The sequence below is a fragment of the Teleopsis dalmanni genome, chromosome 2 (assembly GCF_002237135.1).
Source record: "Teleopsis dalmanni isolate 2A chromosome 2, ASM223713v2, whole genome shotgun sequence".
In the NCBI taxonomy this organism is placed as follows: Eukaryota; Metazoa; Arthropoda; class Insecta; order Diptera; family Diopsidae; genus Teleopsis; species Teleopsis dalmanni.
In genome coordinates, this window is record NC_051847.1 from 32,396,237 (window position 1) to 32,416,103 (window position 19,867).

The 19,867-nt window shown below is 28.3% G+C and overlaps 1 protein-coding gene across 5 annotated transcripts in view; it reads left to right on the forward strand.

Annotated features, from left to right (window-relative positions):
* The first annotated feature begins 4,146 nt into the window (after positions 1-4,146).
* Positions 4,147-19,867, forward strand: part of LOC119677602 (probable phospholipid-transporting ATPase IA) — a 47,226-nt gene continuing 31,505 nt past the window's right edge. For 2 of the 5 annotated variants that reach the window (XM_038089009.1, XM_038089013.1), the window contains exon 1: positions 4,147-4,632. In XM_038089009.1, the coding sequence (XP_037944937.1) occupies positions 4,284-4,632 (349 nt within the window). In that variant the 5' untranslated portion in view covers positions 4,147-4,283. Of the gene's footprint in view, positions 4,633-11,121; positions 11,467-19,867 lie in introns of those variants that run through there. The other 3 variants (XM_038089012.1, XM_038089011.1, XM_038089014.1) reach the window with 3 other exon arrangements.

Consider the following 19,867-nt stretch of genomic DNA (forward strand, 5'->3'; position numbering starts at 1 on the left):
CGAGCTATTGCTAACTATGCCTAAGCAACCTATCGAAAATCACTTGCGAAAGATCCAGCATTTTAAGTTTCATGAAGAACTTAAAATGAACTTTTATGAAGAACTTTAAAAGAAAAATGAGTAAATAATTTTCAATAACTATTACACAATTATTGAGAATGGGTACTTTTTTAATATAACTTACTTATTAATAATTTCTATGAAATAAGAATAAACCTAAAAAAAAGTGCTTAATTGTAGCATATAAATGCTTTACACAATATTCTATGTCATAAGACTATAAATAGGCTTTATCAAGCGTTCAATTAATATTCTAATTAAATAAAATTGTAAAAACTTTAATAAAATTGTTGACCTTCCCGTAACTGATAAATATGGCAACAAACTAAATTGCAAGATCTGGAATAGAGAAAATTCACAAGCACGGTTGCCACTTGAAAATTTTTTTGTGTACCAAAATTGGTTTAAAAAGGTACCATTTCTGTAAAAAAAGGTCCAAAATTTTTTTGGACCTTTTTGTTTTTTCGTTCTGTGTGTTTCATAGTGTTATATGTAAATGAACAAAATATAAAATAGTGCAAAGTTGCATTTATAAAAAAAATTAATTGGAAATATCCACAATAAAGTTGGGTCGTCAAAAATGTACCATTTTTTGAACATGAGTACCAAACGAAAAAAAAAAGTACCAATTTTGGTACTAAAGTACCATAAGTGGCAACCGTGTTCACAAGTAACTGTCGAAAGTGTATTGCATCCATAAAAAGTTAAGATGAATAGGTCATAAAAATTATTTCAAAACGATCGAGTATTGTTAGATATTCCGTGGAGGGGAACTGAATAACAAAATTCACGCAATATTTAAACATAAATCTTATTCAAAAATTTATTTCGAAAACAAAATATGCATAACCCTGTATATACTTGTACATATACATATATTTTATATATTTTTAAATAAATTTACTATACATTTTTACATAGCCTTATGGAGACTATGTAAATATATTTACTATATACACTCGTTAAGTAACTTTACCTAATAAGTCAATACCCGCTTTTACGTGCAATGAAATTTAAATTATTTTTATTTAGAAGTTAAAAAATTATCGCATTTAAATAAGTTTGAAGAAAATTTCATAAATATTTCTAAACATTTTTTTTTAACAAACTTAAATTTTGCGGTGAAGTACTTGAACGGATTCACAAGGTATTCATTTATATAAATTTTTATCAGTAATCATATTTAATTTGGTTTTATACTAAATAAACAAATTAGCCTGAAAACCCTAATGAAGCTTACATTTGTTATCTTTTTTGTGATTTTATTTATTATTGAATGAACTTTTCGCCATTTAACTATAATGAAGATATCTTTTTATCTATTTAACTGGTTATTATGCAAATAAAATATTTATTTAAGTTTGAAAATGCAAACTACATGCATTAAAAAGTGTTTTTTTATCATTATACTTCATTATTATAGAGCAATCATAATATGCAGTATAATTGCAACTATAATCATGCTATATAAAAATATATATTATATATATATATATATATATAAAATATATATATCTTACTATATAAACAGATAAGCATATATACAATCTATTAGATGTTTTATTCCTAAATTTTTTATAGTGAATGTAAGTTTTCTATCATAAAGTCATTGGTAGAAACTGAAAGAATTTCTACAGATGTTTCATACATTTTTTCTATATCATTTTCTTTCTTTGTTTTTGTTTCCAGAAATAATTCTTCTTTTCTTATTTTTTGTGCTGTTAGATAGCACTTTTTCTTACTTAATTTTTTAGCTTTTTTTATGCTGTTATATAGCGTTTGTTTATATTTCTTTTAATGTATCTTGATGTTTCATATATTATACCAGCTATTTGTACGTGTAAGTCTTTTACTATATATTCGGTAAGCTTATATTCGAATATTTTGTTAGAGCACTCTAGATTCTCGAAAATGGTCAGACACCATTTAAGAGTTTTATCATTAAATCTTATATGTATTTTTATAAAAGAAAATATAAATAAATTGAAACATAAAACAGAATTAATGTTCAAGTAGTTTGAACAGCTTTAAGCATCTAGAACGTTTTCGAATATATGAAGTATTTGATCTAAATTTTCGAATTTAAGTATACTTAAGCTGTTCGAGTATTGTAATGCTGGAATTGAATCTCTATGAGAATGTTGGTTGCCATGTTTGACGACTCTATTAAGTAGTTCCGTTAATTCTCATTTCTCGTCAGTAAGATCCCACTATAAGATGATCTGTGAGGTGTATTTTCTATTTGCAGAACCCACTGATGTTGAAGTTATTTTTGCTTTGGTTATTATTGCTTCAATTATTTCTGCTCCGCGTAAAATTCTGAGAGTCCATAATTTCTTTTATAAATTTCTACCTTTTTCATTGGTGTATACACCAAATAGAATATACATGTTATTGACTAAATATAGCTCTTATACAGGCTGTCCAAAAAGTATAGGGAATGTATAACAATGTTTACTTCAAATTACTTCAAAAATTTAAAAGGATGTTTCAAAAAATAGTAAATTGCAACTACAAACATTTTTTATTTAATTTTTCTAAGATTTTTTTCTAAGATTTTTTCTAAGCTGTTTCGAGTATTGTTAAATACCCATCATCAGTCGTCTTGATAGTAGTTCTTATATTAAATTATTTGTTAATAAGTTTTTGAGACTGCAAGTACCAGGGTTTAACTCGAAACCTTTCTAACAAATACAATAGTATTTACAATAGTATATACAATGATTAAAAAATATATGTTTAAAAAATGTGAAAATTTTAAAAATAAAAAAAAATTTGTTTTAAAAATATATGAATATTAAATATTTAAATTAGTAATTCAGCGGATAGTTGTTGCTTTGTGTGGATATCATATTTTAACACCCACATCTTATCACCCATAATAAGGCATTTCACGAGTATTTTGTCGATAGAATATTAAAAAGTGGTCGACATTTTACATTCACAGAGTAACTGAAACGCTTCATGTAAACTGAATGCCAGAAGGCACCTAAACATGATATGTAGCAGTGATATTAATGTTGCATACGACTTTTTTTTGGATACTTATAATACACGTCATTGAAAATACAAATTTATTATCAGAAAATACTTTAACTAACTTATTTTACCATATCATGAATATTTTGCTAAATCTGAAACCCTACTGGGCTTAAAATTGTCTGTTTAATTTATTATTGAATTATTATTAGAATAATATTCTATATTAATATTCTATTATAATATTCTATAATATTCTATACTGAAGAGTGATCTGCTCAGTACTACGGTATCGGTGCTGACGGGTCACTGCTTAATAGGGAGGCATGCTATGAGACTAGGTCTTCCTTATAATGACCTTTGTCGCGGTTGTGGCTCTGAGGACGAGGAGGAAACTGTGTTCCATCACATGTGTCAGTGCCTTTTTTTAGCCAGAAGAAGATCAAAAATCTTGGGGGCCCCTTTTCTGACCGATCTGACTGAGCTGTCATCCTACAATGTGAGCGACCTGGCCAGATTTATAGAACTGTCGAGTTGGTTTTCCTTCACCTAATGGGGGAATTGTTGCCTCTCAGTTGGGCGTTGGTCGTATACTGATCACCTTATCTATATAGGAGCATCGCTTTTTGCATGTGGTGCCACAACGGGCCATTATTTGTGCTCAAGTGGGCTTTCTTGGTAAACAAGGCCGCCACTCCAACCTACCTACCTATTCTATAAATAAACAAAACATAACATAAGCACATTAACTATAATGTGTTACAAATAGTTTACTAAATATATATATCTAAGAACTTTAACTCCTTTTTAAGTATCATTATTTTGTTATATTTTGTATTATTATTTCCTTTTCATAATCGTTTTTCATTTCAACTCTTCATTCTATTTGTGTTGTTTCTAATCATTTTATTTTATCCTTATTTCAGCATTCATTGTCCTACATATCCTCAAATCATAACCGTTTCCAAAGCCAAGTCCAGAACACATGCCATTAAACATTGCTAAATATAATATCAAACCAATAATGAAACAATTAAAAGTTTATAATAAGTGCACTAAATGATTTTTAATTTTGTTTTAAAAAAGCGCGCGAAAATGTTTAAATTAATAGAAATATATTAAAAACAATCAAGAGTAAAAGACACTGAAAAGAGAATTGGAAATATATTAAATATATTTAAAAAAGAATTTCAACAAATAAAATATAAACACTTGAAAAACGCACAATACGTATAGAGAGAGTTATGGCAAGTTCCGGTTCAAATAACAATCCTACCAATGGCAACAATCCAAATAAAAACAATACCAATGAAAGCGAACATTCAATTTCAGTTTACGCAAGCTTGGATTCAGATATATCTTCGCCAGCACCATCGACGAACCAGCAACAAGTGGACCCAAATACGAGTAGTTCACACACGAATCTGAATTATTTTGTGAGAAGAAAATCAAGAAGTTTAAGCAACGCGGCTGATATTGACGCTGTGGATTCAGTTCCACCAACGTCTGGCTCACAGTTTAGAATTAGCTTATCTAGCAGTTTTCAGCGTCTTCAAGAAGCTAAAAAAAAATATTTTGCGAAAAAATGCATAAGTGAGTTATTTTTCTAACAATTTTTTATTAAATATATATGTTATATATATATATGTATGTAAATACTAAAATTGACCAAAAAAAAAAAATATTGATATAGAAGAATACTAAAATCCTTACATTACTATTATCTATATTAATTAGTTTTTGTCTGTTAATAACAGTGAGTAATTCTGTAAGTATTAACAGTGCGCTGCTAATAACAAAAGAATGCGCTCTGTTCATTGAAAATGTATTTTAACTCAAATTTTGATTCTATTGTTCTCTGTAAGTGAAATTCTTATTTCAAAACTTTTTTTGGCGGTTTTTTTAAATAATTACAGTAATATATAATAGTATATTAAAAGTAAACAATATTGAGTAATAATAAACATTATAAAAATATTATATTTAACTAAAGATTTTATGTTCTTCTAAACACAACATAATCAGAATTAAACCCATATATATAAATCCCATACTAAACTGATTATAAAATTCAATTCATTCTAAATATTAATTTAATGCATTTGAAATAGAAATATATTAATTTTAACAAAAATCTGTATCAATAAAAATCTCGTCAATGAAAATCTTAAAAAGGGTATATTTATATAAAGCAGAAAAATGGATTTTGTTGACTAGGCGGATGTCCAATTTTATGCTGGACCAATTAAACGTGTCTGCAGTGGAAGATCTCATGTCCTTCGAATATTAGAAATTTTTTAACAATCGACATTATAGTTTGTAGTTAGTTAAAAACAGTAGTAGTATCAAATATTTAATTGTGTAGTGGATCTCATATCCGTGTAGGTAGTTTGTCTGTCCATTTCCATCTTGTAGCATATATTAATATTTTTATAATATAATTACATTTTATAATAAATGTATTATAGATAAATGTATAAATTAATTGGGATACGATAAAGTTGTTTATAAGTAAATAAAATATTGCTATACCACTTTCAATATATAAACTATTAATTTTTTGTTGATATACTGTCAGGAATGTTTAGGGATACGTAAAATATTAGAAGGTAAACAAATGTTATTGTATAAGAATTAAAACCTGAAAATACTTAAATTAATTCATTTGTATTTTCAATCCCAGAGAGTTCAAAAAGCTGTATGCTTATTTTGCGTTAAGATTGTGTATTATTATTATTATTGTTAAACAATAGGCTATGAATGTACCCTGATCTTAAAAATCTATTGTGCGCTTAAAGGCCTAACGAACAATTCTAGACTATTTATAAGTCTTGTAATAGCTGTGAGCTTAATTTTATCTATTTGATTTGGGACTAAGATCCCGCTTTCAAGGTAGTCAAGTATACGTCTTGCGGCCGCTGTTCAGTTGCATTGTGTAACCTGTCCAAATAAAAATATTCTGTAAATAAAACTTCTTTATTATTTGTCTTAAATCACCAAACCATTTTAAAATGTGGTAGTGAAATATGTGGTACACTAAACACAAAGACATAGAAGTGGCTGATTTTATATTTAACCTTCTTCAATTGTAGTTCCAGTTAGTCCTTACTCTACTCCATTACGGTAGTCGTAATGAATCTTCTATTATTACAGCTTATGCATCTAATGAAATGTAGAAATTTCCAAGATATTTACGAATTCTAAAGAATAGTTATAATCGAGATTAAATGATTCAACTTAAAGCAAATAAATTATTTCTTTATATTCTGAAAGATAACTTTATATGACATTTAAAAATTATAATTTTAGACTGCTGTTCTGCTTGTCATTGTAATAAGTGACCAGTAGTATGTTTCATTGGGTTACAGTATTATTTTGATTATTTTTATGTGTAATAGAATAACACCACAAATCCATATTTAGATAAAAGTTAAACGTTCATTGAGTTGCTCACATTTTTTCAATTACTTTGATTTTTGTATTTCTGTTTAAAGTAATTATAATTGAATGAATTAAAAAATGTAGTTTTATGTTAAAGTATGCTTTCTTTGCTCTATATTTCAAAGAGATCTGTTTATATAGAAAATAGTGGACTTACGGTACGATTAAAATTTATCAGCCGATAACTCAAAGTACTTAGTCTTTAGTTATTTGTTATGATAATATAACTTTGACATATAGGCTTCTAGTATTCTCTCATTTAACATTTGTTTCTATTTATTCTTAAAAATGACGTACTTTTAATTTCACTATATAAAGTAATAGCTATAAACCATTAGTTGAAGAAAACATAGGTGTGCAATGTAGAAATAATTAGGTGATGATAAAAAAATTCAATTAGAACAATTAATTAATTATGCTTAAGACGACTGTTTAGTCATTATTACTCCTCTGGTTCTAGTTAAAATAGTATCAAAATTGTGTTATGTTCTTATATTGTCATAATATTTGTAACAAGTAAAATTTTTTTTGATAAGTCTGATTAATTTTATATTTAATTGTAATTTTATTAATCATTAACTTAATAATATTTTCGGGAATTCATGCAACAAATAAATGTTTAGCAGGAAATCATAATTAGTAGTAAGGTATCCGTCAAATATGTTAAATATAAATTCATGGAATGCAAAATATTGTACATTAACAATAATTTATATCTAATAAGTACACAAAGTCGTAGTTATATTTACGACAAAAATAAAATCATGTTATATAAATAAATATGTTATTAACTTAATTCCCTGAAGCTTACACTAATTGTACGCAAATAATGTTGAACAGGTGGGTTTGTACATTTATTCATAATCAATAGAATTGCAGGAAATATGAATAGCCTCTTTCCTATTACTGCTCTAATAATCGGCATAGTAAAACTCTACATTTGAAATTAATGGTAGTAAAGGTATTTGAGTTCCTTTTTATCTTGATTCTTAATTTTTGTTTATTTTGAATTGGTCTAGTAAATTTATACTTCAAGAAAGTTTAACTATGTCTAAAAGGACGAAAATGAAAATATTTTTATAGCTAAAAATAAGGTCCTGAAATTGAATGAAATTGACTTAAAAATGAAATACGTTTAGATATATAGTTCGGTCTAATATTGGGTTGGATATTGAAAAAACTTAAGGGGCGCTCTACTTTAAAAACATCAGACATTTATAGGTATGCTATATTAAAAAAGAAAAGGGGGATTCAAACTTTTATTATAGTTACTTACTGACATTGATTCGTCAGCAACTCCACTATAAGAATAAAGTCCACAAATGTTTACATATCGTTAGATCCTATATTAAATTATATATAGGTCCCATGGTATATTAAATTACTCAACATAGATAAATTACAATTTCTGTTCAAATGCAACTGGCAATTTGCCCAGATCTTCTACCCGTTTTGAATGTATTATGTATAGTTCAACTATCTTGCAATCGGCTGCATTACCCTTCTAAGGAAATATCCAAAAAAGACATATGTATAACTGCGTTAATACGTGTTAAAAATTGTGTAGCAATCAAAAGTTGTAATAGATGTTGTTGGAATTGAACTCTACGGTTTTAAAGCATCTTGGGCATTTAATAGTATAAATATATATATTTCTATCTTAAAGCATCTTGGGTATTTAATAGTATAAATATATATACTTTTATTTTAAAGCATCTTGGGTATTTAATAGTATAAATATATATGCTTCTATCTTAAAGCATATTGGGCATTTAATAGTATAAATATATATACTTCTATCTTAAAGCATCTTTGGTATTTAATAGTATAAATATATATATTTCAATTAATTATTTTATTTAATACCCTTCCTTAAAATCATTAAAGTGAAGATTCAAATATCATTTCACTTAAAAACTAGCTATAGTCTCTAAAATAGCCACAACTTTTGCCCAAAAGATACTTAAGTGAGCAGGACGTTTATAAAATTTTTATATTTCAAGTTTTTTTGAAAAATGTCTTAGCTTAACCTGTTACCCTATAAGACATCTTCCAGCGGTTAGGGTTTTCTAGATGAAAAGTTGACAGTAATTTTTTAAATCGAAATAAAGAATGGCATGGGAGATGACATTTTGGATTTCTGACATGAAAATTAAAATATTTAGTATAGAACTGTGGCTAGAGTTACTAGTCTTTTACTGTATAATAAAATGTTTTAAGTGTTAAAATAGAGAATTTGTTTACATATGCGACTAAGCGGCATGAGAAAAAATATTAGGTCGAATGTGATGGATAGAGTTGTGCTCAAGATCGAATAATACATAGTTCAACTCAGAAAGTCTGGGCGTTTTTTAGGGAAAGTTGACAGTGAGGTTCTCGTTTAAATGAAAAGTAGCATAGAAGATGATAGCAATACTTTCTGACATGAAACTGAAAAACTTAAAACATTTGGTATTGGACTGTGACTAAAATTACTAGTCTTTCACTATGAGGTAGTTTTAAGTGCTAAAACAGAGATTTTGTTTACTAGTCTTTTACTGCGAAGTAGTTTCAAGTGTTTAACTAGATAATTTGCTTTCTTCAGCGATTAAATGGCATCAGTTAAAATGATAGGTCTAATGTGACGGATAGAGTTGTGCCCACGGCAACAATAATACAGAGTCCAGCCATTGCTATACTCCATAAAGTACCATACAGTGTGAAACAAAAAAGATTTCAAATAAAACTATAGACATAATCACCATCCACTGTAAATTAGGCTTAACTGTTAATACAAAAGATGTCGTTAATTGCATACCTATAAGATCAAGTAGAATGGAATGCGAAAAGCTTTACGCTTAACTTACTAGATGGCCATGTGATTAGTAATATGATAATATGATCAATAATGCAGAGTGTAGTACTATGCTGTACTTTGTTAAGTATCATATAGTTTCTTTAACGCCATTCAATCGACTTTTTATTACCTTTATAACTTAGAAAATACTTATGGTATATTCATTTCCATCTATTCTATAAAGGTTCATACAAAATATCTTTTTTTATGTTTCCTATTTATTACGACATACACAAATATATGTCCTCTTTAGTTCAAATTGGTTGTATAGTCCATATGAAAAGTAATCAAAACTACATTTATTTTTTTAATTGTGTTGCTTATGGTCCTTAAAACCATTTAACATATTGTGTGTTATTCAAAATAAACGTGTCTTTCACTCTTTTATACACGCACACATGAGTTCAAGAATTTCCTTTCTATTGACTATAATATTTACTTTGCCTGTTCAATTACACAGCACACAAAAACATGGCACATTTTCAACCAGGCAAGCAGAATATTTATATTTTGCATTAGGATAAAATACATATACAAACACATACGCACACATTGACACATAGACGTTGACACAATTAGAGACGCATATATCCTTTGGTTCGTAATTTTCGCTCGAATATTCACCCTTAAAGCGTTTGCTGGATTCGCACAATTCAGTTACGACGCAAAGGTGTAGACGAAAGGACACACATTGAATATGAAGCAGACGAACATTACGGATAGTTAATATTTTGCTCACTCAATTGACCTTTTGTGCTGTGCTGTGCTGTTCTTTTCTGTGTAATTCTGTGTGCAAAAGAAAAAATATTTTTAAACGCGAAAAAAATGTAAAAATAATTTTAAAAAATGTCTTGAGCATTTAAAAATTCAGTATTTTATAGTTATTAGTTTAATTTTATGAGGATAATTTTGTAAGGATAATGAATTATCCTTTTTACTCGTTATATTGTGTGCAAAAAAGTGTTAAGTGCTTGCATATTTGAGAAATCAATACATACAAAAACTATTTTTCTCAGTGTATTTTATGCATTTGTCGATTTAAGGATGTGAATAGTCTAAGTAAAATTGTAAATATCCTGCCATATTCTTTTTTGGAGTATAAAAATAAAATCGCTGTTTAAATATTACGATAATCGTCTTTAAAAAAAAATTAAAATTATTTCTGAAAAGCAAAAGATATATATTTTGTTTTTTTTTATAAGTGTATGTTGAAAAATCCTTGACAAGGATAAAATTGATGATTGTAAAAAGTTAAAAACAAAAATGAAATCAGTGTGAAAAAAGCTATAAAAGCAAAACTTGTTTAATACGCCTACTTAACAATACCAGATACATATACAAATGTGTACTATTAATATACATACCGAACAAAATTTTCCGTGCATTAACGTAAAAATAATTGCGCAAAAATACGAAAGGAAAACAACAACAATAACTTCAAAGGCACTCATATTGTATTGCCTTGCATTATGCGCAACAGCAAATAAAATACCAAAACAAAAATTAACATAAACGCAACAAAACAAAAACAAAAACAAAAAAAAACAGGAAGAAAAAAAAACCCATACACCATAACTCCCTCTTCTATTATGACATACGGAATCGGAAACTAAAATGTCAAAGGTTATGTGTAGCATCAGTTTGTCAAATGAATAAGTGCAGAACTGTCAAGAGAGCGAAAAAGTTCGCTCATAGACCGACCGAGTTCTGAGTGAAGAAAACAGCTGATTTTTGACACGTGCGCGCAACACACAATATCTTTGTTTTGACATTTCCAACAGTCTGTTGCTTTCATTGTTTATGCTTTCGTCGTCTTCTATTCGTAAACATTAATATCGTGTTCGCTCTGGGTTTCAATAAACGTAAAACCTCCTCCGCTGAGAGCATCGCTTTTGTTGCCATCGGTGAGTGTAGTACCAGCGGTGCTGCGGTTGGAGGAGTTGAGAGTATTACTGAGGATAGTTGTGGCGGTGCCAGCTGTAGTGGTAGCAACCGGCATCGAAAACAGTGTACGGAACGTATTAATAAAGCAGAGGAAAAACGAAGAAATCGTCAACGTGAACGTGAGCGCAGAGCGGAAACTCGTCGTTGGTATCAGGAAAACATGTCATTTCGTAATGTTTACAGAGCGTTGCGTATGCGTTTAAGTAGTAAGGATAACACTTAATATTTTGTCATTAATATAAAATTTTTATTATTTTTATTTATAATTTTTAATTATTTTATTATGTATATTATTTATTTATTCTTAATATTTTATTTTAAATAAAAAAGAGAACACGCTACCGTTTGCTCTAGCACTCCCATTTGAAAACGAAGTATTAAGAAAGACAGTTGACAATTCTGTTTGCTTGAGCAGGTCCATTTGATAACGAATTTCATTAAAAGCAATTATTTTAAAAAACATTTTCCCTCAAGATATATGTCAATATGGTTTTGTCCTCAAGATATCGGACTTTACCTCTAGAATCTTTTAATAAAAACAACAAGCACATGGCTGATAGTATACTAGTTTGCGCTACATAGATTCCAAAGTATTGTTTTATAAAATACTAATAAAAATTTTACAGCTCTAAATCTCTATATCACGGGAAGTAAACTATATTAGGATATAATGTTAAATAAAAACAACTCGGCTTACAATAGCCCACTCCAATCTAACATCAAATAGGGTTATTTCGTTTCAACAACTTATCACACTACGTTATTTTGGGTAGAGGAATGAAGCGGGCCAAGGAATAACTCGTTGTTAATTATTTTTATATTTTAATGTATTATAATTATTTCTGTTTACAAAAAAAAAGCTTCCACTTAATCAGAGATAATTCTATCAATAAGAATTAACATTTAATACAAATAAAAGAGTTTATATTAATATCAGATACTAATATGTCTAAACACACACATACAAACCTCCTTGGGTATATTTATAAATGCTATATGCCGATATAGCTTAATTCTAATATATATTTATCAAAATCTGTTATTAAACTACGGTGGAACTCAGAATCCTGCTCCAATTAAAAATGCATTGGTTTTATATTATTTAAGTACATTTAGATACATTTAGATAAGCATTAAAGCTATAAGCTTTCATTAATATAAAATTTATTAATAAAATTATTTAAAATTTTTAAGATTTCATTTTTAACACTCTCCGCATACAAATTTCACACAAATTGAATATACGTGTTTATTAGTTGAAATAATTGCTCTTCTGGTACAGCCCATTTGCATCCAGGATATTTAACGTCACAGTTGTTATAGTTATTAACAGATTTTTTACCATTGCCAATAGCTTCACTTATAGCCGATTGTCTTAAAAACTTAATTAACCATTTAACATTTGTTATGCCATCAATTATCTTTTGCATATTGGTAGCATGACCAGCGAGCACATCTGTACTGGCTCTAAAAACCAAGGAACAAATTGATTTTTGTATACAAGTAACCAGATTAATGTCATTTTCTAGAAATGCCTCGTCTATAGTAGAAAACAAACTTGAAGCAGTCGTTTCTGTATATATAATGCATAAAAAAAGATTAATAAATAAAATCTATAAAAGAAAGTTCTTAGCATCAACCTACCCACTCTTGCACCAGTAGAATTTGTGTAAACCAGCTTAAAGGCATTAAGCATATTCAATAATTTATTATCATCTGTATATATATCTGCACGTCGCTCATTTCTTCCTTCGCCACCTTCACCACCTTCACCTCCTTCACTACCTTCTTCCTCTTCTTTGGGTTCGAAAGTTGTTTTCGAATAACTTAAACTTCTTAATAAATGTCCAACGAATATGCCTATGCCCGTTACTACTCCTGTTGACAGTATCGCCGCAGTGTTAATACGCAAGAGTGGCTGTCATAAAGTAATATTATATTTTTTTAGATCAATATTCTCTATTTATATAAATATTACAGCTACAAATAGATTTCACTTACAGGTTCATTGCCATATTTATCCAAAGATCTCTTCACTGGCATCTCTAAAAATGGCAGCAAATAATCTAATCCTAAAGCAATATCCTTTTTGAATGCATTGAAACTTAGTAGATTAACACGAGCACTACGTTGTGGCAAAAATTCAAATCCATTATGCACTGTCACATTTGCTTTGGAATTGGACGGTAATAGGATAACATAAATAAAAAAACTATTTATTAAGGTATATATATTTATCCTAAATATATTCATTTCAACACTTCACTATTTGCTGGAAACTTTTTCACTTTTATGTGTTAACACTTTCGATGCTGCAATCTGTTTAAGTTAACCTTTGCATTTTGGTACGGAAGAAAACTTCAAATTTTTTCAACTAATTTTCTATGCTCTGACGAGCTCTTCCACTTGTCATGGTTGGACGAGATTCATTGCGTTAATTCATTTAATTTGCAGTGACAAACTGTAACAAATGTTATAAAATTATACGCACCTTTTTCTATCTATTACTCCGAAGATACTTCTCTTCAGATAAGGAAATATATATACGTATATATGCAGAGTATCTGTAAATGAAGGTATCATCTCACATCTTTGCGTGTTCAGTTACAATAATATATCGACTATCAAAATACTTTCGAGTTAAATTGACAGTTAAATTGATAAGAAATATTTTGCTTTAACTCAGTGACAATCGGTATCAGTTATTGAAAAGTTAAAAAAAATAGATAAAGAGAAATGGAAAGTTATGTTTTCTTCATGACTTAGAATAATCTATTAACTACGAATATAATTATAAATAATTTTAATAATCTGATGAATGCCATTGAATGGTTAATTTATTTTTTTTTTACTATATATAGTTTTTGACATATGATACAGTTATTATGCACTATTGTATAATATCTACAATTATTGTATATATATTGTATGTATATATACATATACTATATAGCAGGGCTGTTTAAAGCCCCGGACCATTTTAATAATTAAACTAAATTTAACATTACTTACTTACTTAGTTGGCCATTACAGACGTGTGTCGTCCTTGGCCGCGTCGAGTAGCCTCCGCCAGTCAGCCCGATTAGTTGCCTTCTGACGCCAGTTGGTAGTACCGAGCGCCCCCAAATCGTTGGTCACCTGGTCCTTAACATTATAACCGTATTTTTATTTTTGTCGAAAACAACTATGAACGTATGTGTTTGTTTCTGTGGTCCCTCAATCTATGCAATGAATTGTATTGACCTGTGTTAGCGTCTGATTTGGACAGCGCTGCTATATAGTATACTACATATATATCCTATATACTATATATATGTATATAATATAATAACTATTATTGTAGTATATATATTGTATACACATATACTATATAATTGCTTGTAATTTGCTTGTAATATAGAAAGAAACAGGCTTGCAAATATGTTGTGTGGATGAATCGATATACTTAGTAGGTAGGCAGAGCTGGTTGCGCGAGATCATGTATAATTCAAATAGATCCATAATGATACCAAATTATAATCTCGAAAGGCAGTTCAAACGATATACATTACTTAAAATGTGTGTATCATAAGTGAATTTTGAAAAATAGTTCACTTCAAGATAAAGAGAGAATTTCTTAAGAACTAGTCGTTCCAAAGAATTTTATTCAATTATTCACGAAAGTTAATATGCTAAGAACTCTCAAATAACTATATTCAATTATTAAGCTTAACAAGATTTTTGTAATTTCGTAAATAAGTTATACGATAGATATCAATTATTTTATTAAATCTAACAGACCTAATTCTACTATCATTTTCGTCTCATAGACGGCAAAATTTGGTAAATCAGTAAACTTCTGATTATAGAAGTTTCGAAATATGTGTATTTTTAAAGTTTAATAATACTGCTGATTATACTTTATATACCGTCTTGTGTATGATAATATGTTATCATAGTAATGTCTTCCCTATTTATTATCACCTTTATATTATAAATTTCCATAATAAAAGCCATTCAACAGTTGTTTAGCATTCCTTCTTATTCTAGTTGCTTATTTTAGCAGATCTGTATAGATGTTGTTCTCTCCAGATGAGAGACATTAGTTTTCATGTTATCTTCAGCTTTTTTTATATAATCTATTGGTGGGTTATTGATGATTGTTTTTTATATTATTTCTAGCTTCTCTTATTTCAAGGATTGTTAGAGTTGCTTGTACCGAATTTGTGTGTGGCGCTTAAACCCAATTGACTTATAATACTTCTGCTTGATACAACATGCAATGTACGTTGACAAAAATCCAACTGTATATGAAAAAACATGAGAAGATCTGACGAAAAATTAAAATATTATGATTTCTATTCGACTGTTCATCATATCTGCAAATATTGGTTTTACACATAAGACTTAGCACAAATGAAAAGGTCAAAATGCGCTTTATATTTTCGAATTAAAAATAATTTTTATCGAAATTATAATTCTCATGATCTATAAAGAAGTTTTACTATAAAAAGTAAAATGGGGGTGAGTGAATTATGTATAATTTTAATGTAATTTTGGGTTAATAGCGTCGTTTCCACACAATTCACAGATCAATTTTTTTTTTTTTGTGTAAACTATTAAATCGAACCTAACCTAATACTGTATGCATTTAATTAGTTGATTATCTAAAATTCTTACCAACAACTACTTCTTTTATTGATCAGTATAACGAATTCTAATTATATAAAAAAATTTACTGATGTGCTTTATATGCGGTTTATATATTTCAGAATAGTTTTTAATAGCCGGAATAAGTTCCAGTCTTAAGAACTTTAAAAAAATTTTGAATTTGTATCTTCTAAAGACAGATTAATAATGTATAAATTTTATGAAATTCTATTACGACCTACCTAATAATCAAAGTTCCTGTTGATAATTAAGGAATATTTAATTTACACTTTAAACTATTTAGATAAACCGCTTTTGAGACATTATATTTATTTAATTAGATCTTTTTTTTTTGGATATATAGGTCCTTGATGCTTTGTATCTTGATAAATATTGAGATTTAATCCTTTTCCCGGTTTTTTTTTTCTAGTCTAAAAAATCAACTCCCGAAGTCTAAGCAGTTTAAAACGATATATCCTTAATATTATATATTATATAAATCCTAAAAATAAAACTTTTATAAAATGTTTAAGTACAAAAAAATATTTATTTATATAAATATTGAATAAATAGAAAAATAAATAAATAATTTACAATACTACCATATGGTAAGTATTTTAGAGATTATTACAAAAATATTTTATATATTTAATAATGAATTTAATGAGTTTATTATCTGGCCGGGGCCACTTGCAGTTCTTATATACAAAATCGCATTTCTTCGTACTCTTTCCAGTGTCAATCGCATCCTGTACAGCACTACCACTCAAATTTTCTCGCACTAAATCCAAACTATAAAAATAATATTTATGTAAGATATAGTATCTTTCATTTTGTGGGAATATGTAAAATGTAAATTTACTTTGCAAGTCCATCTATAATTTTTTCCATTCCGGAACCTTTGCCTTTCCTTACTTGTTCATTGGCAGTTTTTATATAGTGGCAAATAGATTTCTGTACACAAGCACTCATATTAATATCATTGTCATATAGCTTATTTTCCATAGAATTCATGAAATCATTCACTTTTGTAACTATAAATAGTAAAATATGAAAATGAATTCTAATCCTAATAGATACTTTTACGTACCGCTTTTCTTGACAAGACTTTCATTAGAACTTTGTCCGTAAGTGATGAAATTAAATGGATCCATCAGTTCTGTTACAAGGTCAGTAGCACGTGAACTCTTTCTGTAACCATAATTGTAAACGATAGGCGTATTGAGTGCTTTAACCACACCTATAATAGCAGCACCCACTGCAGTAATGGCACCAGACCATAATAGTGCACCCGTATTTAAATCCATTAAACTGCGTACTGCTTTCCCAGTTAATTGCATTGTTCTAGCGACTGGTATTTTGATGAAAGGTACTACAAATTCCATTTCGACTGATACATCCTTACCGTCTGCATGAAAATGAAAACCACGTGGTTCTCTTTTATTATTAGCCTCTGGCGTAGCTAATAATCTTGGATGGTTGCTGTGATGGGAATTGATTGTACGCGGTTGAAAGTCGCGAAAACGAAACAAATTCGCACTTATATTACTATAAAAATTATTATTCACACTTTCATTAAACTCATAGTAATTGCTCTGTAGAAGTAAGATGACTGTCATAAGACAAAATATCTGCGATATCTGCAGTGTCGTTGAGCTGACGTACATTTTGAATTTACTTGTTATCCGCACAACTGTCAACTTACATCTGAGCATAACAAACTAAACTAACATTTTGTTTATAGCAAACAATTTGAAAACAATTGGACATGGGAAAGGAAAACAAAAGAAATTAGCGAATTTCATGCTTCTTGCACTCACTTCAGCTTAGATATCAAATGCCGGTGTTGCTCTTTTAAAGTAAAATGGGCTTTGAAATTGTAGATATACGACCAAACCCACTACTGTTGTTAATGACGCCTATAAGCACTGCGAATATTTCCGCACATTTCTTAAATTCAAAAACTACTTGTGGTTTTATTTATGTAATCCTCAAAATTTATATAGGTATATTTTATTTCAGAAATATTGAATTTCTTTAATTAATTAAACGAGATATCAACTCTTAAATCTTGGTCTTAACTATTTTTCTTCCATTTTTATCACTATAATGTTTTATATATTTCTGAAGTCAATACCAGTTTTGACAGTTTTATTTTAAAACCTATGTATTACTTAAATACTTGATACTATATATTCTCAATATAATAATAGATAATATACTGAGATAATGCACATATATACGACATAATCCTAGTTTAAAAAAAAGATAATTAATGGATTTCAACTTAGACTGACTCTTCAACAAAGTGAAGTGCTGTGAGCTTTGTTGCTTTAATTATGTTCTTTGGAGTCTTACTGCCTTCTTCTTTTACTAGGAAATCAGACTAGCTAAGTTTAACTCCTTTTAATCAGTTTTTGCTAGTTAATGCTATCACTAATAAATTGTCAAACCAAGCTTAGAGCTGCGTATTAGACGATTTAATACTGGATTATATTTTTATCAAATATATCTAGTTTGTGCAGTTATAGTTGTGATTTTCTATAATAGATCCATATAGAATTCTCAGATTATTTCTGTTGTGTTGTTGTGACTTCTCTTCTTATTGATTAATACATATAAACTTTTTTGCGCATATTAGTTCCAGTTGCTTAGAGAAATAGAACAAATAGGAGTATTTTACTTTACTGATACATTAAATAATAATAGATAAATAACAGAGACATACGTTTCCAGTAAATAGAAATACTTTAACCATAGTAGAGTTTTTGTGCTATTGTTTTTAGTAATAATATTGATAGCAAATTGTATGATACATCAAGAGAAGAATAAGAATCATTTAAATTATTTACCAAAGGAACCAACCATATGATATTTTATAGAATTGTGTTCTATTTAAGCTATAATGGACTATATAGGATGATTGATGTAGTTAATTGTAGGATATAAGTGAGAAAATAATAGTTTTTATTTGCAAATAAATTAAAATTATTGGATCTCAAAAACAAAAGTTTCGTCATTACAACTACTTGGTTACGTTAGGTTGTATAGGAGATCCAATGGATCATTTTATGTCTATAAGCCCATTGAGTTACCATATAAGAAACAACTCAGGAGTTTAAAATCACCTTAAACCTTTGACAAAGTTTATAATGCTATTTAAATGGAGGTCTTGCACATTTTATTTAAATTTGTGCGGATGTCTTCTTCTTGATCCACCTTAGTTCACTATAGTTTATAAGATCATTTATATATAAGATTGAAAGATATATTCTTATATCCCTCTTTTATATTTTTATTTCTATTCTATTGTAATAAACTTATGCTGCATATTTGCTTCAACTGTATTTTATGTTATCTAAAATACTGAAAATATATTAAAAATTAAAAACAATCTATTGACTAAAAGTGATTTTGAAATTTTATTGTAAAATATGTCTTTAAGATTATTACGATATGTGACTCTTTTAAATCGTCCCGGTCTGTTACACATAATATGCCATAGGTTACTATGTATACTCTACAATCGGCATTTTTGAAAAAAACTTATTATATTCATAAGTTTTTATCATAATAAAAAGTATCTTAGTTTTAAATATATTATAAGTAAATGCAATCTTGCCTAAGAAACTTAAGTGACTACTGCGTCAATTGATTTACACTTCTTGAAATGAGATTAAGTTACTTGATATCCAGGGATAAATAGTCCATCAAATGAATATATATCAATACTTGGGTAGTTGAATTACTGTTTATAAACTTGAATGAAAGAAATTTATAGTATTAGATATGTTTACATTATTAAATGCAATAGATGCAATTTCTCTTAACTACTCATAAAAATTTATATTTTGAAATAGTGCACCTAACCTGATCACCTGAGTTGCAAATTATTGTTCTTAACTGTAGCTATATAAAACAAACTGTAGGATATTGTATACTATGGACTTCGGAAACTATTAACTATCATTTGATCTC